This window comes from Propithecus coquereli, unplaced genomic scaffold (assembly GCF_000956105.1).
Source record: "Propithecus coquereli isolate 6110/MARCELLA unplaced genomic scaffold, Pcoq_1.0 Scaffold1152, whole genome shotgun sequence".
NCBI classification, from domain to species: Eukaryota; Metazoa; Chordata; class Mammalia; order Primates; family Indriidae; genus Propithecus; species Propithecus coquereli.
The window spans coordinates 171,456-195,498 of NW_012135548.1; the positions used below are offsets into that span (position 1 = coordinate 171,456).

At 56.9% G+C, this 24,043-nt stretch overlaps 1 protein-coding gene across 1 annotated transcript in view; it reads right to left on the reverse strand.

The window, feature by feature from the left end:
• Positions 1–332: 332 nt before the first annotated feature.
• The window catches only part of NPHP4 (nephronophthisis 4), a 116,350-nt gene continuing 92,639 nt past the window's right edge, over positions 333–24,043 (reverse strand). The window contains exons 16-29 of the mRNA XM_012657759.1: positions 22,974–23,134; positions 20,256–20,436; positions 14,358–14,494; positions 11,456–11,656; positions 8,420–8,646; positions 8,062–8,248; positions 7,171–7,254; positions 4,578–4,734; positions 3,870–3,955; positions 3,216–3,301; positions 2,182–2,353; positions 1,468–1,647; positions 1,010–1,153; positions 333–512 (exon numbers count right to left, since the gene is read on the reverse strand). Of these exons, the coding sequence (XP_012513213.1) occupies positions 372–512; positions 1,010–1,153; positions 1,468–1,647; positions 2,182–2,353; positions 3,216–3,301; positions 3,870–3,955; positions 4,578–4,734; positions 7,171–7,254; positions 8,062–8,248; positions 8,420–8,646; positions 11,456–11,656; positions 14,358–14,494; positions 20,256–20,436; positions 22,974–23,134 (2,144 nt within the window). The 3' untranslated portion in view covers positions 333–371. The remainder of the gene's footprint in view (positions 513–1,009; positions 1,154–1,467; positions 1,648–2,181; positions 2,354–3,215; positions 3,302–3,869; positions 3,956–4,577; positions 4,735–7,170; positions 7,255–8,061; positions 8,249–8,419; positions 8,647–11,455; positions 11,657–14,357; positions 14,495–20,255; positions 20,437–22,973; positions 23,135–24,043) is intronic.

Here is a 24,043-nt window from a genome sequence, read left to right on the forward strand (position 1 = left end):
ATGATATATTATGTTTATACAAAATCCGGTAAGAAAAACATAATTTTATCATCTGGGATGATTCATAAAATACATTTTGCTAAAAGCAAATCAAAACAGAGTTACAGATGGAGACAGCACAGGCCTCGTGTGCACTGCGGGCAGAGGCTGCATCAGAGCCACCGCGGGGCTCACGTTCATACCTCGGTGGCTGTCAGTAGCTCAACCAGACGCGGGCGTTACAAAAGTGATCAGGGGCTCTGCCCTCAGCCAAGTTCACAGGTCATCGGCAGGTCCCCAGGGCCAAAGGCCATGGGCAGGACAGAGCACAGAGCGAGTGCAGGCACGTGGGCAGGGGCCGGTGGCTGCAGGGAGGACGAGCGCCCCAGCCCTCACTGGTAGATAACCTTCACGCAAAATGTCTCCTCGTTTTTGTCCTCGTGGTCATTGATGTAAATGAGAATCTCCTCCTCCCCCACGCTCTGACCAGGGGCGAACCGCAGGCCGATCGTGTAGGTCTCTCCTCCTCCGACCTAGAAATAAGCGTCAAAATCCCAGTGTCCACCCCCGGGCTGTCCCCGCTCCCTCATTCAGCCACCTCTCCACACAGTCGTGCACGTTTCCAGCAGGACAGCAGCTCGCAGGAGCTGACCAAGGACTATGAGCCCTCGGGTGCACCTGCAGCCTGCCAGAGACCCCAGTGCCTGGGGATCAGGTTGACACGTTAGCCAGACCCAAAGCACACTCGTTTTCTTAGATAAATTTTGCAGTGTTACGGTGAAGACCCTGGGCACACCGCTCTTTCCCATTCTTGGGAGAAGCTTTGCTAAATCGCTGGCAAATGAAGAAACATCGGGTCACCCAAGTATACGGTGACACTTGTCACTCTCCCAGGACTTTCTGAAGACTGCTCCTGACTCAACGGAATCACTCCTAAAGGCAGTGCCAACCACCTCCTCCAGGTCGCCCACCCACCAGGCGTCACCGCAGGAAGCAGAAGCCAACACCTCCCTGGGACAGCCCACTGCACCTGGAAGGAGTCCTCCTTGAACTGCAGCAGGTCGGGGTGGTCGCTGTGCAGGTGGTACGTCCTCCGGGAGGGGTAGGGGTTGGTGTAGGTGATCCGCTTGTTGACGCCCTTCCCTTCACCTGCCGCCAACGTGATCTCGAAGGCCTGTGGACAGAAGGGACAGGAGGATGCTGTGGCCAGACTCAGAGAACAGCCGCTGGGCCCTTTTTCAAGGATTTCCTGAGCCTACTCTGCACCGCATGTGCCCCAGACCCAGGGGACCTCCATGTAGACGGGACAGACAGGCTCTCTGGGGCGTCCATCCCAGGGAACAGACAGCACAGGAGCAAGCCCCCCACTCCCCACCCCAGCCCTACATAGAACCCGAGCGCTGCTGGCCCGAGGCACATGGCTGAGGCCCTGTGGTGCCTTGGCAGGGAGCCCCCTTCCCCTCAGCCCTCGTTGTCACACATACAGACCTTGGAAATGAGTGGCTGGCGGCAGGACAGGCACACGAGCCACGAGGACACCAGCTGGTGACAGTCCACATCGACCAGGTTGAGGTGGACGAAGCGGCTGCCCGCCCTGAGGGGCCTCACGCTGACATGCAGGTCCTGCATCCCACGAGGTGGCAGCACAAAGACCCCTTTGGGGTCCGTCTTCGAGAACAAGAGCGGCAGGTTGAGGGCAGAGCCTCTCGCGGGTGGCAAACGAGGAATTCCCCGAGCACCTGCAGCCCGGCAGGCCGGGGAGCCCGGGCCACAGGTTGTGCAGGGCCAGCCCACGTCTCAGGTCTGCGCTGGGCAGGCCCCTCCTCGTACACGGTCACCACCCCGTGTGCCACCTCAGCAGAGACAGAACTGAAACCAGCTCCGGTTTAAGACACTGGCTGGGATCCGCGCTGTCCTCACTATCCAGGTGTGTGACTGTGGCTTTGCCGATTCCAGAGTCCCCGCTACTATTGACCTCTCAGTAACTCTAAAAATTGGCCTTGGGGCTTATTCATATGTCACTCACCCCCAACGACAGGTCTCATAGAAGGCGATTTTAATGAAGGCTTTGGTAAAAGAGTGCATCGGTCACTGAAGGTGCTGTAAAAGCATCAGGACCGCTGCACTGCGGCCAAATGCCTGCTGTCCCGTCTCCAGGGCAGGGTGAGGGGAGGGCCCAGAAGAGCCCCCAGAAAGCCGTACCTTCAGCTCCTGGGGGTGTGAGGTGAAAGCTCTCACTTTCCGCACTGTCTGTGTCCCCCGAAGGACAAGGGACAGGCGAGTCAGCTGGCCTGTGACACAGGAGACGTCCACGCGCTGCAGGGAGTGCAGATAGACCTGCCACGTCTGCACGGGCGCCACCAGCCAGCGGTCCCTGCAGCAGGACAGGAGCCGTGGGCACTTGTCCTTGAGGACGGCAGCACCAACCCGAGACAGGTGGACGGGCGCTGCCAGGAGGCTGAGGAGGCCGCACAGGGACAGCCCTGGAGGACGGGGGCCGAGGAGACAGCGCTGGGCCCGGCTGCTCTCACCCCTGGCCTCTCGCCTTCCCACCTACACCAGACGCTCTGGGGGTGGCGGTGCGGCTTAGACCTCGCGTCTCTCACCCAGGACACTACCCGGCCCAAGGGTGCACAGGCCAAATATGTGTCCTGGACAAGCCTCAGTCCCCAAACAGATGGTGAGGTCCGGCCCCCCCCCCTTCCCAAGAACAACGCAAGGGAACCCCCCAGTCAAAACCGCCCCGAAAGAATCCCAAAAGGCCCGGAAAACCCAACTCAAAAGAAAAAAGGAAAGGAACAACCCAACCCAAAAGGTGAGAGACGGAGGCGACTGCACCACCGTCCTCGGGCATAAAGGACAATGGCCGGCCATGTCCCGTCTCTCCAGGAGGGACCACAGCCTGATTCCCTGAGTTCAGCTTGAAGATTCAGCACGGAAACAATGACGACAGCCAGCTGGGCCACTCCTGGCACTGCTGTTTCCTCTCTTGGTGGGCACACAACACGTCCCACGTCTCTCAGGCTGCGTGAGCCGCTCCAGAGCACAGAGGACACTGCCCAGGGCCGGGCTGGCCACAGAACCAGCAGAATCCCGCCTCCCAAAGCAGAGGGCGGAGGAGCTCCCGCTAGGGAGCTTAGGAAGGGGCTGGGCCCACTTTGAAAACACCAGCAGCTCCCAGACCTGCCTCTTCCCCGCCTCCACCCTGTCCCCAGACCTGGGGCCTGCACACTCACGAGTAGATGAAGACAAAGAAGTCTTTGATCTCCGGGCTTGGACCACTAGCCACCTTCAGAAACACATCCCGAGGTTCCCTGGGGCCCTGCCGACGGATGGGGGCACATGAGGGCGCGTGCCGCCCCTTCTCAGCTCGGCCTGACCCAGCCTGGCCTGGCCACAGCAGGAGGGAGTCGGCCCCTACCCCAGCGAATTTATTAATTTTCTGTACTAGTCGGAATTCACTATTCTGTTCACTGCAAAGGAGAAAATCATTAGCTTCTTGATTTTGTATGGATCTCGATAATTACATTCTGCAGGAGATGTTATCCTGCTTCCTAACTAGTCATAACACAATTATCACCGTTATCCTTTACACAATGGTAATTAATAAGTGCCTTAATTACCATTCACTTTATTCACTTTGCTTCATGCCTTTTTTAAATTTAAATTCAGATGATCAAGGAACTGATCTGCTAGTGGAAAAACTAGAAACACATTCATAAAGTTCCCATAAGGATGTCGCAATAGCCTTTAGCACCTTGGAAAGAAACCACTTAGTCAAAAACCTAAAACGCAGAGGCCCCCAGGAGACCGGCGAAGGGCAGGGGATGGCAGTGGGGAGGGGACTCGCGGGAAGGACCTGCCTGAGCCGGGCCCACAGCACAACCTACCACATTCTGGGTCTCACAAATGACGTTCGGGTCACTACATCGAACGTGGACTGGGGGCTCCTCGCCGGGCATTCCCACCCGAGCACCTGGAATAGGGAAAACGTCAAAAAAGTCTCCACGGCCTGGGCCTGAGCTGCAGGCAGCCCTGCGTGTCACATCCTCCAGGACAGGCCAGGGCCTGTCACAGGTGCTCAGCAAACACCTGCTGGGCAAATGGACACCCCCACCTCTACCCGGGACGGCACCAGCGCCCCGTGCACTCCCGCGAGGACACCGGCCCTTCCGCCCCGACGTGGCACGTCTCCCAGCTACCTTTTCAGGGGACCATAGAAAGGGAAGCACCAAGAAGCGCTCTGGAGCACAGAAGGCCTCACTGTGCTCTGAAGGCACCACTGGAAACAGGGGGCTGTCCGCTGAGGCAGCAAGTGTCCCCCAGGCACGACCCCCCACCCCCACCTAATAGGGACAGACCTGGACCACGGGAGCCGATTTTTAGAACAGTGGAATCAGCCACCACGTGTGCACCTGGCACTGCACGGCAGGCAGGAAGGCTGCCATTTCGGATCACAAAGGCAGGTGGCACCACATGTTGTTGATGTAACGGCACCAGGGGATGAAGTAATGATGCCATCTGCCACCCTTGGGGAGACACTGTTTTCAACAGTTGAACCTGCAAAATGCCGGCCGCAGGGTCAGCAGGGGACCTGCCTGGAAGTGTGTGCCAGGGAGGCAGGCGGATGGCCTTCTTCAGGAAGGTGAGCTCTGGGTGATAGAAGCGGAAGACCTGGTCCACCGTGTGGGGCTGCGGTTCCACGGTGAGGCAGAGCACAGCGATGGGCTTGCCACCGCCCGCTCGGAACAGGACCTGCAGGCGAGCAGACCACACCGGCGTCACGACTGGCAGGCGGTGCGTGGGCAGCTCCGCGTCCCTCCCTCGGCAGCGCAGGGATCTCCCCCGTCACCAAGACCCGCTCACCCCCTCAGATGAGACGGGAAGCTCAGGCACCATCACAGAGGCAGGGACAGAGCCTGCAGTGGCAGGGGCCCACGTGAGGGGACGCTGAGCAAGCCCAGGCCGGCACCCAGCACAGGGTCCCATGTGGACCCGCTGCTGCCATTTCTCCAAGTGAGGCATCCCTGAACGCCAGTGGAGAAGTTCTGCAGGCCCAACGCCAAAAACAACTCCACCCGTAATCCCGCCTTCCTACACCCTGCGTGTGTCTGTGCAGAAGTCATTCTAGAAGGATCTCAACATTAACGCCACCAGGTCCTCGTGGGTGGTACTGGGGGTCGCTGCGTTCATGGTCGAGCACATTGGCACAAGCTCTTTGATCCCAGACGGTAAAAAGAGGCCGGGCATCAACTGAAGGGACTAGACATAGAAACTTGCCTCCTGTTTTTAAAAAAAGATATACAAAAAAAAAACACATGTCCAAAAAAGAGACAAAAATGGACACAGCAGATAAAAGAGATATCTATATCACAGCACACACACACACACAAAAAAGTGCCCACAGACACATGTATACGCATATATGCACACACGTGTGCACATGCTTATACACATATGCACAAGCACACATAGAGGAAGAGTGGGGGAGGGGTAAGAATGGAAGCAAGATCTTTCTGAATATATCTTGTTTTATAGTTTGATTTTGGACTTGTTTAAATGTTCTCAGTTAAATTTAAAACTAAATTTTTAAAAAAGCAATCTCTATGTATTGAAAATAAACTGCAACAAATCTGTGTATCAAGTTGGTGATATAACCGTCCAGAGAAGAATTCATTAAGTAACTTTAAAACAACAGGACAAAAAGGACCTAGGACAAAAGCACCACCCAGAAATCTTAACTGCAGTGGCCTTGCTCCGGCTGGCAATGACACTGGGAAACACACACAAGCACACGTACAGCCAGCGTGGCCAGCAGCGTCGGACCGAAGGGGCTTGACCAGCGTGGTCAGCGGATGGGTTATATTCAGAGGAATTGGGCAAATAAGAAAATATATTGAAGAAAATGGAAGCCAGGTTTCTCACTAGCAGAAATGGGAACTAGAAACACGGAAGAAAGACAGACAGTGGGAGTAAACCCTGCGATGTCAGACTGGCACTGGAAGAAAAGGTGTAAATTCACGGTCTTCAACACAGCCAGAAACAGAAGTCTGTGCCCCTACACACACGTATATGCACCCCAGACACCACACGTCACATATGCGTGTGTACAGGCACGCGCCTCTTAGGTCTCGCTGCTGAGAGGTACGAGCAGCAGCAACACCCCAGCAATGACAAGCACACTGAGCACCCAGATCTTGGTTTCTGAGTATCATCCTCCCCCCAAAGAAAACTTAGCTAAATGGCTGATGTTCCAGAAATGGAGCAGGGGAACGTAAGCTGAGCCTGGAGCGTCTGTGCCAGACGAGGAAGGGCTCAGAGAAGCACAAGGACACAGCTCGAAGGGGCTGCCGCTGGTCAGTCGGGGATGTTACGAGCATGAGCAGCAAAATAAATAATGATGTAACGAAATGAGTAATAGGAATCCGCAGTTCGGGAAGATACAAAAAATAAACAAAATGAATGGACGGGCTGAAGGCGAAGCTCTGTCCAACTTAGAATGCCGACGACAAACGCAGGCGGGGACAATGGGATTTGAAAATCCCTGCTGGGCAACCACCACACCAGCTACCGACGGGGGCAGCGTCATCAGCGGACGCTGAGACCCCGTGGGTAAGAGTGTGACGAAGAACAGGACACACACATAGTCTCAGGGTAGCTCCCGACAAAACACTTACTCCAGGAAGAACCACACACGCGCACACGCGCACACACGCGCACGTACGTACGCACGCACACGCATGCACACAGGCAACCAGGAGACCCGTGGGTCAGGCTGGTGCAGTGGCCACAGGCTGTGCGAGCTGTGCTTCGAGGGCAACAGCAGCAGCCACGGGGACCGCTGGGCTTCACACCCAGAGAATGCAGGGTGGCAAGGAGGCTAGCTGCCAGGGACGTGTCCAGCCTAGACCCTCACTCGGGCTGCCCAGCATCTGGGCAAGCTGCCACTGCCCTGCTAGGAGATGAAGAAAGTCTACCTCCAAGGCCCGGCCCCCATCCCACCCCTGCCCTACACCTGGCCTGACCAGGAGGGCAGAGAAGGGCACAAGGGTCAGGCCCAAAAGGACCCACGTGACAGCAAACTGGTGACACACTTGGCTCAGTCTACTAGGGAGACACCGGCTTGCACTGCAAGACCATGGGAAATCTCTGGATTGCCCGGGACCAGTCTGTCTCCCTCCACCCCTTCACCTTGGCACGTTTGGTGGGCATCGTGCTGGATGTCCAAGGTGAGCCGGCGTCTGTGCCCTTCTCGGAGCTCAGCTCAGCAGAGGCCTGTGAGAAACCAATCAGCGTGAGTGGGTCAGCAGGTGGCGCTCTTGCGTGACCAGCACCTGCACGCGTGGGAGGAGCTGCCACCCCTGGCTAAGAGCTCAGGATGATCTCGTTCACTCTCAGGCCAACCCCTGGGCAGCGACTGTCGTCAGCCAGCCTCGTCACACCAAAGAGGAAGCTGAGGCTGTCGTCAGGTAGGAAGTGGCAGATCCCAGATCATAACCCAAATCTGCCTGAGTCCCTCCCCCCACCACTGTCCTTACGGCCTGTCCCAAGAGCCAGCATGGAAACTGTGCACCTTCGGGAGTCCCTCAAGCCCACCTCAGGTGACGACCACCCTCCCACAGAGCTGCCTCCAAGGGTCAGTTGGGAGCTGAAACACCCGCGCCCCTCCTGCTCTCCCCCACGGGTGCGGCTCATGCCTCCCACGCTCACCACCCCCAAGGCTGCACCTCCTGTGGGGAGCAATGCCACGGTGAGGGGGGCAAGCGACATCAACTGCAGAGCAGGAAACGCTAGGAGATTTCAAGCCACTGCTCCGCCAAGGTGTCAGAAAACCTCTGACCAATTTACTAAAGAGAATTAGGAGGAGACAGTCCAGACTTCGGGACAGGCACTAGGCAGGAAGAGCCGCCAGGCAGGAGGAGAAGGTCCGGCTGCCACGCACAGCGCGGGTGTCGCGGCTCCCGCTGAGTAACGGGCAGCGGCACAGGCACAGGAAGAACACGGGCAGAACCTGAGGGTGTCCTTGGTTTCCCACTGTCATCTAGCTGAATGGCATTTCCCTCATGTGTCCGACAACCACACCTGCGCCGAGGCTGGCAGCCCCGCGGAGAAGCTCTGGAACTTGAAGGGGACGTGGGCGGTCTCGCGGGGGCGCAGGAAGAGCTGCGGGGCCAGGCTGCCACGCAGGTGGAACATGTCCTCCTCCACCGGCGTGTGCAGGCCGGCGGCGTCCTTGAAGCACTTCCATTCCTGAGCATCCACGACGACGCTAGGGAGGGAGGAATTCTTCCAGGCAGGGCCCCGAGGCAGGACGCAGCCCACCCACCCAGAGTGGCCCTCGGCGGAGCAGGTGGACTCCAGCCACTTCAGAGGAGGCGCCCGGATGTGCCCGACTCAGACCTGGGCTGGGGCCGCGACAGGAGGGGCTGCCGAGACCCACCTGAGCTCAGGGTTGTCAATCTCCACAGTCACCGTGTGCTGCGTGTTGTGGGGGTTCTTCAGCGTGAACTCAAAGAACTCGGCGGTGCCCAGCGTGGCGTAGAGCGTGTGCCACGTGGTGATGGCCAGGCTCAGCGCGCTGGCAATGCTCTCGGCCTTGGCACGCTCCCGGTAGGCGGCGATGACCTGCAGGTCTCGCAAGTGCTGTGCACGGACGCTCTGTTGAGCCTGCAAGACGGGGGCCAGTGGGTGGACACAGTCCTGGGCATGCTACCCTCCTCGAGGGGCACGGTTTGCTGGCCCCCAACTGTACACCCCCACCCCAAATACCAATTTTTTCTGGAAAATGACCAGAACAGGCCCACCCCCTTCCTTAACCATGTGGTCGGGGTGGGTCTCAGTTGGTGCTGGACGGATTCACTGGCCGTCCTTCCCCTGTAGAGTCCACACAGCAGCCCCGCTCCCCTCTCCCCTGGCCTGCAGGTGGCGGCCCAGGGAGGGGGAGTCTGCACTGCATGCTCTGAGAGGTCTTCGCAGCTGCGGGGCTGGCGCCAAGCACGGTGGCAAACAGGCAACAGCGGTTTCAAACAAAAGAGGAGAAAATGGCCTCAAAACTAAGACTGGTGACAGGGCTCACCTGGCCAGGTCCCCAGTGTGGCACCAGAGTCCAGGGGAGGGGACATCTTCCTTTTGCGCTGAGTCTCAGTGCCCCAAATGACCTCACACTGGGTCAGGGTGCAGACACCCCAGCACAGAGTGTGGACAACCCGCACGCTGCCTTAGCGAGGCTTGGCCACCCCTCCCTGGTGGCCCAGGGACCCAGTGGTCTCGGCCAGCAAGATGTGCTCTGCAGCGTGGACACTGGCTTGCTTGTCTCGTGTGCCTCGCGTGAAAAGGGAGGCCCATCACAGCTGCCGTGCAGTATCTGAGGCCTGGACAGGGCACCCCCATGCCTCAGCGTCAGCCAGGCTGCAGCTGCTCCAAAAACTCTCCAGGCACCAGCAACCTTCAGTCTAACTCCAGGAGGCCGTGATGTCAGAGGGGACAGGCTGACTCGAATGCTTTCAGACTTGAACTCAAAAGGTGAGGAGGAAATTTGATTTCTGACTTAAATGACTTTGGATATGACCTTTCTACTATCCAGAACCTTGGCCTTTCCTCTGCAGAGGCATTGATGCCAAGCCTCGAACCTCCCCCCGGGATTTGGAAACGGGAGGTGGCCGTGCTGACACAGAGGCCTCCCTCTGTAAGACTGCGGTCCCCACAGCTTTTCAACACAGTGGAACCTCTGACAGGCTGTGCTGGACAAGGGGGCCGGGCAGGGGTAGGATGCGAAACAGAACAGAGAGCAGCTTTTCAGCCTTGGGATTCAAATAGTGCACTGCTCTGACCCACGTCCCAGCTGAGGGGACAGAATCTACTCTGTCCACCAGTGGAGTGGTCCCCAGGATGACACAGGGATGGGTTTTAGGGGTGTAGCCACTTGGAGACGGGAGCGAAGCTGGCCTATTAGACTGGCTCTCCTGGGCGAGGCACAGTGAGGCCATGCCCCGGGTCGCCGTGGATTTGATGGTCAAAGCGATAGGTAGGGACGGCATGAACCTGGGGGCTGTGAGGAGGGCACCTTCCCATCCACTCCTGCCTCCTTCCATCCCGCAGAGACGCCGTTAGCCGAGCACCCCATAGGAGACAGGGTGACTCTTGATGCCAGAGCGTGAGCCAGGCGGGCACGGCCCTGCCCTCCCTCTCCCCTTTCTTTTGGGATCCACCCGCCTGAAGACAGCACCAAGTGCTCACACTGCTCCTGTCCAGGCTGTAGGTCTAGCAACAAGACCTGCCTGAGGAGAAGGCCCGCAGCAGCCTGGCATTACCCGTGCCGGGGTGAGTATGTCTGCAGGCCCCGGGCTCAGTATTAGGAGATGCGCTTGCCTATGGATATCAGCCAATTTCCATTATTAGCTTTATCAATAAAGAGTCATCAGTAAAACAGAAGTGACACGTTAGTCCCCATCAGCCACACTCCTACCTTACATGCTGGGAAGGGTGATGAGGTTCACTGGGCCCCTATGTCCCAGCACCCAGCCCACCCACCAGGGGACACAGGCACTGGTTCAGGGACGGACCCGCTGCCCCGGCAGAGTGATGAGGCCCAGGGAGCCCTGTGCTGGAATTCTGGAAAGTAAAGCTCTCTCTGTGGCTCTTGGCATCCGATGAAAACATGAAACTTGGGACTAGAGCCACCATTTTGCTCCCACGAGGAGCAATCCTGCAGCTGTTGGGATGTGTCACTGCAGGGGCCGGAGAGTGAAGCCAGGACACAGAGGGCAGGGGAGGTAGGGAGAACAGGCCCTAGGGGCCAGATGCAGCCCCAGGCCGGCACTGCCCTGGGACGATCCAGCTACCGTGTCTACAGACAGGCTTGCTGCGTGAAGAAAACCGAGCGGTGACCAAGTCGGTCCCAGGCTCGACGTGTCAGGACGCCTGCTCACACGTGGAGTGGCTGAGCCAGAAACCAGAGGGCGGGCCCTGGAGACGCTGCAGGCCACCGCGCTGGGCTTTCTGTCACTCGCGACCCCCACCCCCACCCCAGGGAGATGAACCTGCGGTTCTGTCTTCTACGAACCCACAAGGTACAACAATTCTCTCCACCTATTTCTTAGCTGCAAAATACTAGAGGGCCTATTTAGATTATCAGCCGAAAAAGGAAACTTTTCTAGTCAGAATAATTACACTGGCAACCAAGACACGTAGGTCATTCAGAGCTCTCGTCCCCAAACCTGGGGGACCTCGGAATCGCCTGCAGAACTTCCTTAAAAGCCCAGGCTCCGAAGGCGCCCTCCCCAGCCAGTTAGAACCAGAATCTCCAGGGGGGAGGCCCAAGAATCGGCTTTTATTAAAAGCTCTCCTGATAATTCTGACTTGAAAATTTCCCCTGTGGCTGAAGAAGTCCAATTCTCTTACATTCCGCAGCTAGCGGGAGGAAGGTGAGCGAGCGCTGGAGGAGGGGACAGGCAGTAGCGCAACGACAAACCCTCACCAACAGGCTCATCCCGCGCCGGCCCAGCTCTCCTCCGGCCTCCTGCAGGCGCACGGACCGCATCCGCTCCAGCTTGCGCCTGCGGACGGCATCCACCTCGCAGCCAGCGCCCTGGGGCGCCTTGGTCCCCCGGGTGTGGGTCAGCAGCACGGCGGCCAGCTCGCTGTCCACATCAGCCAACTTCTGCGCTTGGACCACGTTCTTCCCCACTGGAAGGGTCAGAGGAGTAGTCAGGGTGGACGTACCGCATCGCCCTTCCCTCCAGAAGCAGACGGGACGGGCTCCCAGGGCCGCCTTATCCAGGGAGGGAGCGCAGAGCGCGTCTGGTTCTTTTGGCAGGCCCCGCCTGCACAGCTCAGAAGCAGGTACTGGTGGTGACCCTACAGCGTGGTCGCCACAGCATCCCCTTACACCAGCCTCTAAAGTAAAAGTTCTGACCGTGGTGCTTAGATACAAAGTTACCATCAGGTGGTTTTCTAGGGGAACAAGTCAGTGTTCTAGAAACTCACTCTCTCAGGACATTAAAAGGCCCACTGACACCCTCGCCCAGGACTGCCAGCCTCCGCTCACAGGCAGCGCCTCCGGGAGACCGTCCTGACCCTCAGACGCACTGTCACATTCGACCCTCAAACACGCCCCGTGTGGGGTGTCGTGAGCCCGGAGTTCACATCAGGAATCGGGGGTTGCACCCGTGGCCAGAGGCCCCCAGCTTGTCAGGGCAGGCGGAGCTCGAGCAGGCCTGGCCCAAAGCTCCTGCTCTCAGCTCTGTGCCCAGCCGCCCCGCACTGCCTGGCCTCGGGGCAGCACATCTCCTTCCAGGGTGGCTCTACTCACAGCCTGGACACACGACGAAAGCCGTTTGGCAAACAGAAGCCAAAGAGCCCGGCGCCAGCAGGCAAAAGAGCAGCCACACTGGGTGGACAGTTCCTCTCTGATACAGAGCTGGGGCTCAAGGCGTCAGCAGAACTGCGCTCTGACGAGGCCACGGCAATCGTTCAACCCGGCACAGGCAGGGCAGGTGAGGGGCACCGCACCTTAGACCTGGGTCCTTCCAGGCTCTCAGGCACCGCCAGAACTTTCCCACAGGAAGCACACCAGCCTGACCTCTCCCCAGCCCTCCATGCGCAGACGTGGGCAGCCATGGCAAAGCGCCCCTCGCCGCGGCACAGCCGTTTGTCTCCTCTCCCACCTCTCCTTTGTCACAGGCAAGCAAGTGCTGTTTCCAGGTTCCTCGCCACCATTCCATCTCAAAGCCATTAATTGCTTTTCAGATGCCACGAGTTGGCCTTCAATGGCTGCCCCAGGAACATTTTACGTGTCTCTGGGGCACAGGCGTGAGGGGAGGCCCAGGCGGGATCGGGTCTGAGCTGCCGTGGCCACAGCCCCGCGTGGGCAGGCTGGGGGCTTACAGTGGGCTCAGGTTTTCACTCTGCAACACCCAACGAACATCTCTCTTGGTTCCGAGCGACCGTGCGGGACCACACTTGGGGAGGAAGGAAGCACTGAGGACCTTTTTAAAATTCTGTGTGGCTTCCTAACCCCAGGACTTCACCCGACGGGTGAGACCTGAGCTTTCTAGCGGACACCTCCTGTCCTGGTTCTGATCACAACAGGAACTGAAGGACCCTGACCCCAGGAGTTCTCAATCCTCTCAACAAATTCTTCCTGGTTCCAGCTCCTTGAAGACAACCTAAGGCCAAGGTTTCAAACGACCTCAGCCTCTGCTCCTGGAGTGCGGGGACCTCCCACTCCGTGGAGCTGGCTCTGCACCTGCCCTCCAGACGGTCACAGGGACCCACTGGGGAGGAAGCAGCACCGACCCCAAAGCAGGGAATCGATTCCAAGGCAAATCCACCACCCTTGACCACATCTGGCCCAGTCCCCTGACCTCTCTTTGCCTCGGTTTCTTCAATATTAAAATGCAGAATCCAGCCCAGAATAGACGTCACCTTGCTTATTTCATAGATCACGGACCACAGACCCCCTCAGGCATCTCAGGCCCCCTCTTCCCAGGAAAATGTACAGACTTGTACCTGGAGTTTCGGGGGACTTGGGGGATCCTGGAGGCCTTGCAAGAGGCAACCCAAAGGACCCTCCCAGTTCTAACAAGCCACAGCGCTGATCCTCCCTGGAGAACCATTCAAGGCCAACAAGCAGGGGCCATCCACACAGAAAGCTCATGGCGGCTCTCAATTCACACAAGATCGTCTGCAAGACTGGGGGAAATGCTACTGAAAGAGCACTTCCCACTTGTAATTCAAGTGACAGGTATTTTCCATTCAGGTCTGTGAAGTCTTACATTTTAAGGGGACGGAAAAAACTTCAGAGCTTCCCTGCTGTGAAAAACATTTTCACCAAACCCAGCTCTTTCTTTCCCAAGCTTCATAACTGGTTTGTTTCTTCTATTAACAGCATGGGAAATTTCAAATTCATTTTTAAAAATCAGACTGTATTCATCCTGACCCCTTCTTCATTCACTCTTCCCCTGATCAGACACAAATGCCACTTGCAGGACTAGCATTTCCGTGTCTGCAGAGCCCGGGCTGGAGGGTGCTGGGCATGGTGAATGTGGGGGATTGATGGGGCCCGTGGGTCCCCAGGAGCACCACGTCTCCTGGACACAGGTGGAGTTTCCATCTGCAGCTGCCTGACAGTCTCTCTCTAGATGGTTCTGAACTGAGGATGGAAAGGGAGTGTTCGTCCTTCCAAGGGAGCTCACAGGTCTCCGAGCTGCTCTAAATGGGTACGCCTCCCCAGACCCAAGGGGCAGCCACAGCCTGGCCCTAGACGCAGAGGGGTATCGACTCCACCACAAACACACATGCACATGTACACACACACACGTGCACACGCATGCAGCTTTCCACCTTACTCCTCCAACCCACCCGCACGTGGGTCCGACAGCTAACTCACGTCTCGGGCCTCCGCTCGTGAGGAGGCTGCCTCCAGGGAAGCGGCTGGCTCCGTCGTTCGAGATGACTCGAGATCTGGACGGTGGCAATGAGCTAGAATTTCTCACTTTCTGTTCACACAAGTGACCTAAATGAAAAACACCCCTGGCATAAGATACTAATACCAAATCGGAGTCTGTTGAAACAGATTAATCCACCACATAAGGAGCTGCAGTTTTCAAATCCCATCCACACCCTCTGACATGCTAACATCCCACAGCGCCGCTCTCTGGTTTGAATTTGTCTTGCAATTAAGGGACGAAAGGTAGGGGCTTATTTTTCTTTGAACTCTTTCGTCTTGCGGTGTTTTTATTCTCTTGCAATCTCAGCAACAGCCTCTACTTCCTCGAGACAAATCAAAGCACGTGGCGCCCACAGTTCACTTACATGCGGATTCCCACCTCTGCCTCCCTGGATCGCAAGGCGGGCTGTTTCACAACTCACCTCAGCCTTTTGAAGGTTGCACTATTCACAGAAAAGCCTGTGTGCACTCCTGCGTGCAAACATCTGACTCCACAGACAACCCAGGGTGAAAGCGCCTCACCAAACTAGAACCCTCACCAGAGCTGCTTCCATAACAGATGCCTTTGGAGAGCAGTGGTGTGGCCTCAGGATTAGCATGTCCATGGGGAGACACGTGACCATGGGAGCAGGGCCCTATGGGCCTGCAAATGTGAGTATCCCAGGGGACGCGGTGCTCACCCATGGGCATGCTCTCCGGCAAGGTCAGGACCCACAACCTCTGCCGGAACTCCTGGGGTGAGGCAGAGCACAGCTAATGAAGTCATGTTGCAAAATGAACTACCCAAGTTGCACACAAAATGCTCGTGCTATTGACTTCCCCAATTCCAACGAGAAAGTGTTGAATACCCACAGGCCCAGGGCATCCTGACAACCTTCCTGGGAGCTATCAGAAGTGGGAGCCCTTTCCCCTGGGCTTCTCACCTCTCTGTGACCCCTGGCTCCCACCTTCCCTCAGGCCCAGGGTAGGGAGGGGGCCTCTCCTGCTTGGCTGGGCCCCTCCTCTGGCCCTCGGCAGATCCATCTGCTGCTCTGGGCTCCCTCCCCTCTTGCCTGCCAGGAGCTGCTGTTTTCAAGGGCGAGCTCAGTGCTGGGTGCACTGCACGCCCAGGTGCCCACAAAGGTGAGCCACATTCTCTGTCCAACCCGGGCTCTCCTGATGATGAAGGTGGAGTTTTCACCTCCCGCCGCCTAACAGACATATCTCTCCCTAGAACGGTTCTGAACAGGTTGGAAAGGAAGTGCCCATCCTTCAAGGGAGCTCAGCAGGTCCCTGAGCTGCTGTGAGTGAGTGTACCCCCTCCAGACCTGAGGGAACAGCAGCCTGGGTTTCGGAAAGGACCTGCAAGCCGGATACAGAACTGCAGCTGGCGACGCCCAAGGCATCAGTTCAATAGAAGATCATCCCCCACCAAAGACTGCAGGGCAAAGGCCCCAGTCTGGGGGTGGAAAAAGACTAGATTTAGAAATTACAGACAGACTGAGATCGATCTCCCACAAAATTCCAGACAGTTTACCTAGCAGATGGATTGAAAGCTCCGATCGGCTCCGTACAGCAACGAGGACAGTCCCTTCCCTCACAGGACCCACATTCTCATAATCGTTAAGTTCCTCTGGTCATCTAGAGAGTGTTCTGTGGACCTCAGCCCACACTGGGCTGGCCTTCTGCCACCTCCTACAGGCCAGACCTCTTCCTGGTCACCTGCTCCTGCTGCCGTCTTCTTCACAGGCTTTTTCAAAACCGAAGCTCAGGAAGCAACCGCGGCCAAGCTACAGAAGCGCTCGCTGTTTGCTCCAGGACGCTGCAGAACAGACTCGGGATTCCACTGCTCAGAGCAGTCCCCGGAGGCAACTTCAAAGCTCATGGGGTGCTCAAACACGGAGCCAAGCCACCTGCTCGACATGCTGGGAAGTCTGCCTCGAGGCCAGGTTCGGCCAGAGAGCACTCGTGGATGTCCCTGAGGAGGGCTAGACGGCAGGGCCAACCCCCACCCCTGGTAGCAACCAGGAAGGCCAGTAACACATTTATCCGGTCATCTCTTCCCATGGGAATGTCATTCTGGCCAATGCCCCAATAGCTGACACCACCCTATCCCACTGTTCTTTCTCCTTGACCTTGACGTCAGCATTGTGACGTGCAGGACGGCAGCACTGACCTCCCCATCTGCTCAGGACCCCGCCACACCCCACAAAGACGCAGCTTCTCTCTCCCTCACTTGCCCTGCACTGTGCTTCTGCCTGCAGGCAACCCACCTCCCTGTGGCACCTGCAGTGTCCACTCCCTCCACCTGGAAGGAGGACTGTTCTTGTCTTCTCTGCTTCCTCCTGCAGAGGGCCCCCAGAGGCACTCCTCTACCATGCCACATGGCACCGCCACCTCTGCTTTCACACTCTTCACGGGGGGCTTCCATCTTCCACGTCCAATTAAAGTGGAGCCCTTCCAGCTGAGGCCACTGAGTCTCTGCCCAAATGCATCTTTGCGCTTCCAGGGGATCCACTGGTGACCCCAACAGCAGCTTGTCATCACAGGATCAAGGTCCTGGACCCAACATCTGCGCCCCTCTGCGCGGACAGATGTTCGCATCTCATGGCCTGCAGCCCGCTCCATCCTCTGCAGTCCGAGCTCGGAATCCGAGGAGAGATGAGCACTCGGACTTGCTCCTCAGTCACCTGTGAAGCCTTGCACCACCGCGCCAGATACGGGGCAAACATCACAAGGAAGAAACGGTCGGTGTCCTCAAGCAGTTCCCAGACTTGTGAGGGGAAATGGCAGACAAATGAGCAGCACAGGGCAGTGACAGAGTGTGGGGCAGGAAGGGGACAACTGCCTGACCCAGGGCCCAGCCCGCCGATGCCAGAGCCAGAACTCCAGGCACTGAAGTTGATGTTCACGCCGGGGGCCCCACTGCCTTCCGCGTGATGGGGATGAAGCCCATGAGGCCCCCGGTGCCCCAATTTCCTTCCCACGAGCGCGGCATTGGTGCAGGCTCCCCGCTGTCTGCATCTCTTCCCACGGGAATTTGTGGCAGGGGCGGCAGTTCGTGGTTGACAGTCTTGGCAAGCTCTCTGTCACGTCCCAAAGACCCACTCCAAGGAGGGGCCTCTCCGTTGCCCAGCGGGTGAGCACGAAGCACCTCCACTCCCTGTGGGCAGCAGAGACCCCATCCCACAGCTGGGGGGGGACCCAGAATCTTTCTCAACCACCCGCATCCGATTGCTAGAGGTTCCCTGAATCACAGACAAGGAGACCTTTGGTCCACCCACGTCGGAACGGAATGCGCACTGGCCTGGTTTAAGCCTGCTAAGACGCACCATGCCGGTAAGTACACAGAGACCAAGGAAACCTGCAAGGTCAGGATGGGTCCACACAGCTCGAGGGGGCAACAGCCATTGTCCTTGGAGCTCAGGCTCTTATGGGGGCTAAGGATGACGACAGTTGCAGCAGGTGGGACCAGCAGGATCCCAAGTGTCACCTTACAGACAAGGGACACTGCTGGGCTTCAGTCCACTTCCTCTTACTACATTTGCACCGAGAACATGCGGGAAAACAAACTGAAGAGATGAGTTTGCATCTTACTTCGTTCTCATTCAGGAAGGGTCAGGGTAGCAAAGGAGGCCACAATCTGTGCTCATTACCTGGCGCAGGTTTTCCTCCCCTCAGCGGGGCGGAGGGTCACGCTGGGACCGGCACATTTGCTGCAGGGGCAGAAATTCCCTCCAAACACACAGGGCTCCTGAGGCAGCCCCGCAGCTGGAGCAAAGCCACCAAGTGTCTGACTCACACTCGGCCATCTGCCAAAGCCCATCACCACCTGCCTCTCTCTGAAGTGGTGGCTTGCTGACGTCCGTCCCCTGAGAACCCGGACGCTTGACCTGTGGGGCCGCCTGCCCTGACGCCTGCCTCTCCCGGGAAGACCCCTCCAGGAAGGCTGCAGAACACAAGTGACAAGCGAGCTCCTGTCCTATTTCACAACCAGGACCACTGCGACAGAAGAAAACAATATGGTCCTTGCAATCCCTTTGTAACAGATGCTCACTGAACGGAAACGCAAAGGAGGCTGCGGCAGAGTGGAAGCGCTGGCCTCAGAGGAGCACCAAGCAAGAGGACGGTCCTCTCCCCACCATAAGAGCCACAGGAGCCCTGGGCCGAGTTGGCGGCCAGCTGTGTCCCTGTCTGTGGCACAGGCTGCCTCGCGTGGCCTCAGACAGAGACATGTGCATTGGGAATGTGGCCGGCGAAGGAGGGAGCAGGCCAGGGCCAGGGCCAAGGTGCAGCCTCCAGGTGCTGTCACCCTGAAGGCTTCCTCAGCCGTCGCCCGAGCTGCTGGCAGACAGCTGCCCGATCTTCCACAGAATAACCAGTTTTATGAAGAAATAAAAGACACAACACTTTTTTTCTAAAAACTGCCAACTGTACAGAGGAGCCCCGGCTCCTGCACTGAAACGCAGGGTGTGCGGGCGGCCTCTGTCCTCTGTCCCGACCTCTCCCTGTCCCGCCGGCGCTGGAGTCTCTCCGCTGCTATCTCGGACTCGCTCTTCCACGAGCTTATCTTCCTCTTGCAGGCAAAGTATGAAAATGACAATTCGAGATAACATAATGGAGCCAATCTTTCTTCTGAAGATAAGATTTTAAAACCTGGAGTCACTGCACATTTGTGGGCTGGTGAATTAAATATAAAAACAACCAACGCAGTCACAGGAGCAGAATGCCTCTTGCAACTCCCTTCGTCGTATGAGCCTTTGAATAATGTCTGCTCCTCACATGTGGCTCATTTATTTCTCAGAACCTAATTGAGTTCTGCTGTTTCCATATTGTCTGTTTTCCAGGCTGCCTCGGATTTTACATTTGTAAACAAGCAGGCAGAAACCTCCAAGCAGACTTAATGAGCTGTGCGCCGCTCCCTCCTCTGCCGCTGCGGCTGCTAGCCTCTGTGCTGTCAGCACGGGTGGATGTGGCCCATGGGGCTCTGGGGCTTAGAATCAGGCTGGGTTTTGAGGAATGGAAAATTCCCTAATAAATGACAGAGTTCTTGAGTCCCTTCCAGACAGACACAGCCCCAGAAATCTCAAGCGGCTTAGTTTTGTTGTGTTTTCAATTCTGCCAGAAAAATCCCAAACCTTCCAGAGTACCCTCCAGGGAGAGTCAGTGGGTTTGTCACAAGCCCTACAGGGTCCCATGATGTCCCTGCCTACCAGCCCATCAGAGCCCTCTGTGGAAGCCTCTGGACGGTCCCAGGATGACCCTCTTGCACCAGCCGGCTCCAACGCCTGCCCACCACTGGTGCGGCACGTGGGATGGAGACAGGGACTTTGCTCGGCCTCTCTGATGAGCAGCCCTGGGGACATCTCTGACACAAGGTCATGGTGCTGGACCAGAAGGAAACATTTCTCCATCCTTCTCTCCTGAGCTGTATGAAAGTTCAGGAACATTGCTATTTTCTCCCCTCCATGATGAAACAGTTCCATGGGCTGCTGCTCTAAATGAAAACCGCTCCTAGAGACAGTCACTTTATTTGAGGATTGTCACAGAATGCCCCATGGATAGCACCAAAAAGAAAAATGCAGGCGAGCCTAAGATGACTCACCTCACATCAGGATCAGAAATCGGGAATCCCAAACAACCGGCGCCAGGACAGACTCGGGGGCCGAGGACAGATGCTCAGCAGCCAAGCTAGTAAGGATTCTGCTGATTTGCTAGAAGCATGTGGCGTCCACGACATGGCCCCCATGACGTGGCCCCTGCCCTGAGGGAGCTTACAAGCTAGTGGGGGAGACGGGCGGTTGCTGGAGAATGGTGCAAAGCCAGGCACAGCCGGGGGGACTCTTACCCACGTTGGCCAAGGTCAGGTACAGCCGGCCCTTCACCACCGAGCGGACGCCGATGGGCTTGACCCTGCCAAATCCCGTCACGTCTCCACTCGCCGCCATGGTGTCCCACTCATATTCAGTCATCACCACCTCCAGCTCCTGCGAGACCTGCACGGCCGGCCGGCCCTGGCGGAGGAGGTGCTGTGGGGGAGAAACACGCGCTCGGAAGCCGGCGTCCGTTCCCAGCAGCCCTGCGGGCGGAAGCAGCTCCCGAGCCACCAAGAAAGGCAGCTTCTTACGGGCAGGAGTCCTCATTGTTGGGGTCTTTCTTGCAATTCTTAGGTGAAGTACAACCCAGTTTACCCAGTGAATAAACACCACCAGGCACGGGCACTCGAGAGCAGGCCTGGCAGCCACCCAGGAGGAGCCGCCCCTCCGCAGGGGCAAGATGGGAAGGAGGGCAACGGAGCCATGGGGACGGAGCCCAGCCGGCGCTGCAACAGCGAGTGCTCCCAGGGAAACCCTCCAGGAGAGGAGCCTGTGGGCAGAGAGGGCTGAGGAGGCAGGCCGGGCCATGGGCACAGGCACAGAGACGCCCAGGGGACTAAGCCGCAGGGTGGCCTACGGGTCCTCCCACCAGGAGGGCCTGAGGGACCTGAGGGGACCGGCTAGGGTGCTGGGCTGAGGCCAGGTCGTGAGGATCTCCGTGCCAGACTGTGAAGACTGGAGAACGGCCAACAAATATAAGAAACAATATTCAGCCTCACTAGGAAGGAAGGAAATGCAAATAAAAACAAGGTATCATTTCTCACCTATCAAAATGGAAAAGGTACTTTTTTTTTAAAAGCTAAGGCCCATAAGGGCAAGTGTCTGGAAACTCAGGTGTCCTCTCGCCTCCACGCAGCACGGGCCTCGCTGGGCCACACCCCTGCCTGGCTCCGCGTGCCTGCAGCCCGCAGAACGCCACTGCTGGGAACATGCCATTTGGGGAGAAAAAGCTTCAGAGTAAGAAATGGGCCAAAAACTCTGCTCTGGTCATCATCAGGGGGACCCTGGGCTTCATCTTCTCCACTAGAAACAGGATGACAATAGGATTGTCCCAAAGGGCTGGGCTGTGGGTTACGTCGAACAAAGCCCACAGCAGTCACCAGAAGTAACTGCTCTCATTGCCAAAGCAGTACGTTATTTTCACTATCCTTGGGAAATCAGCTAGAAGTCGGCTGTAAAATTTAACTTCAAGATGTCTGCTACAACGATTAGAAGAAGGAAAAATCACTGGAACGTCCAACAACAGGGAAGATGCAAAACAAGGTGAAATGCGCCCTCGCCTTGCAGGAGGTAGATCTATCAGAGGGTGGACAGAGCATCTTAACCATCTCAGGATCTGGAGTCACAGGGGATTATCTTTCCCTATCTCAGTTTTCCATCTTTTCTGCCTAAGTCTTAAAGTTAAAAGACTTTGAGAAAAGTAAATTTTAATTTTAATTTATCCAAGTCTGTGTCAACAAACGTAAGTGTTTAAGGAGCTCTTCATGTAAGTGACAACACCTAGTCCCTGCCCTCAGGGATGTCAAGGCCAGGGTGGGGACAGACCGGCAATGGCCCCAGTAACCCAGCAGGAACAGACAACCAGGGAGAGGCAATAGAATAGCAGCGACACCTGCTGGTCCTCACCGCCTGCAGACCCCAGCCTGAGCGCTCTTCGTACACTGTGCCCCAACTTCCCCCATCCCTAGAGGACACTTGCTCCTCACGCATGAGGACACTGAGTCACAGGAACAGCCAGTGGGGTGGGATGGAGGGAGGAGCAGGCAAAGCACCAGGGGAGGAGGAGCCTGGTGTTGGGGACCCCCAACCCCTGCACTCAAGGGACAGGGGGCCACCCAGGAGCACATGGCAGGTGAAGGAGCAGAGGAGTGACAGGACAGGATCTGCACTGCTCAGGGGCCACGCAGCTACTGGAGGGGACAAGGCTAATAGGAAGCGGCCAGGGGCGGTTGCAGCTGGAGTCCAGAGGAAAGTAGCCACGTGGGAGTAACGAAGTGGACGAATTTCAGAGTCACAGGAGCTCTATCCCACCTCCACCCCACAGGCAGGGAGGAAAATTCTCAGGACATCACGTCCACGAGTGCAAGTGGCTCCAGTCCTTGGCCCAGGCACTGCCATGGTAACTCTACGTTGACCATCTGGGGTCCCCAGGACAGAAGGCCTGGGGAGAAACCCCAGGGAAAAAGAGTGAATGAATGGATGGATTTAGGTTTCAGTGCACGAGGAGATTGGAAAGCACAATTAAAACAACGGATTCTAATTTCAATTAGAATTGGGAAAGCACAATTCATGTAATTGATAACGGGAATCAGAGAACACTTCACTCCCAGTCACCCACGCCTCCCGCCGTTCCATCTGGAAGGCCACCTCCCATGGGCCAGGCCCGCGGGGAACTGACATGACCACATGCAAAGGAGCAAAAGGTAACATTACCAGGTTTTGATACCTGAGTTTGATCCCAAGAGTTCACTGAGCAAACACCTAGCATTATAGAATTCAGACTTTGTGAAAAATCTTTTCCTTTCACAAAGCAGAGGATGAGGCACTGTTTTTAATTAGTAAACAAAAAAATCTAAACCACGGTGCTGGATAGTGACAGCCACTACCGAGCAGATGGACCTCGGAGCGGTGACTTGTCTCACGAGGGCCACGGCACGCTGGCCGTGCATGTCCTGCAGGAAAGCCCCTACCTTCATCTGGACGGCGGCAGACCCAAGGAGGAGCAGGGAGTCCCCGTCCCAGACGTCCACCTGCAGCGTCTGAGAGGCCAGGTAGCGGATGAACCAGCGCTGCTCGCCGGGTTTCAGGAACTCGGGGTCCACCATGTATTTCAGCTGGAAGCCAGGAGACCCTGTGCAAAAGAGGCCCCAGTGAGCCCAAAAGTAATTGGAGTCATTTATCATCTTTACGCTTTGAAGAGATTTCTGCTCTGGTCATGATTACTAATTTCTGCTTCCATCATAGCCACAGTTAATAAACACATTAATCAAAAACATCTTAAAATATCCAAATTAACAAAACCAAGACTCATGTTCAGAAGACTACATTTCTTTCCAAATATACAATAAACTCCTCCCTAAATGAGATTTATGGTTCTCGGCAAGTCCTTGTAAAACCGTCTGTGAAGGATGAGGGACAACGCCCCGGCCAGGCTGGCGGGAGTTTGTCATTCCAGGCCACGGAACCTCAGGACGAACGTAGTCTGATCCGCTGTCGGAACCGGGACACTCACACACGTGGTACAGCCCAGCCTGAGATCGGGCCTGGCACACGCTGTGCGGGACCCAGGACCCCTCCTCGCCCAGCCCGGTGGGGACCGCGGGCTCCTCTCCTGGGGGGTCTGCTCCTGGCTGCCAGGCTGGCAGAGAGATGGGCACTGGGCCACCCCTGCCTTCACCTTCTTGAAGTGGCATGATCGTTAATTCTAAATGGACAAAAATGCCACTGAAATCACCACTAGTTAAAGCGCAGGGAACGGCGTGTTGGGAGACACATTCAAACACCATTTTTTCCTTTTCTTCCAATAGGGGTAACAATATTTACGAAGCCCCAGCGAGGAAGGAGCCAGGCCGGGGTTCACGTCCAGGTCTGCCCGCAGGTGCTCTCCAGCCGCCACACCCACGGGATGGCTGTAGACTCACAGCCCATCTGCTCTCCTCAACACCAGGGGACAGTGCTGTTAGTAGGAGTGAGTGCAGTGGGTGGGGACAGGGGACACAGCCTGAAATGGGGGCGGGGGAGGGGGACCCAGGGAACTGGA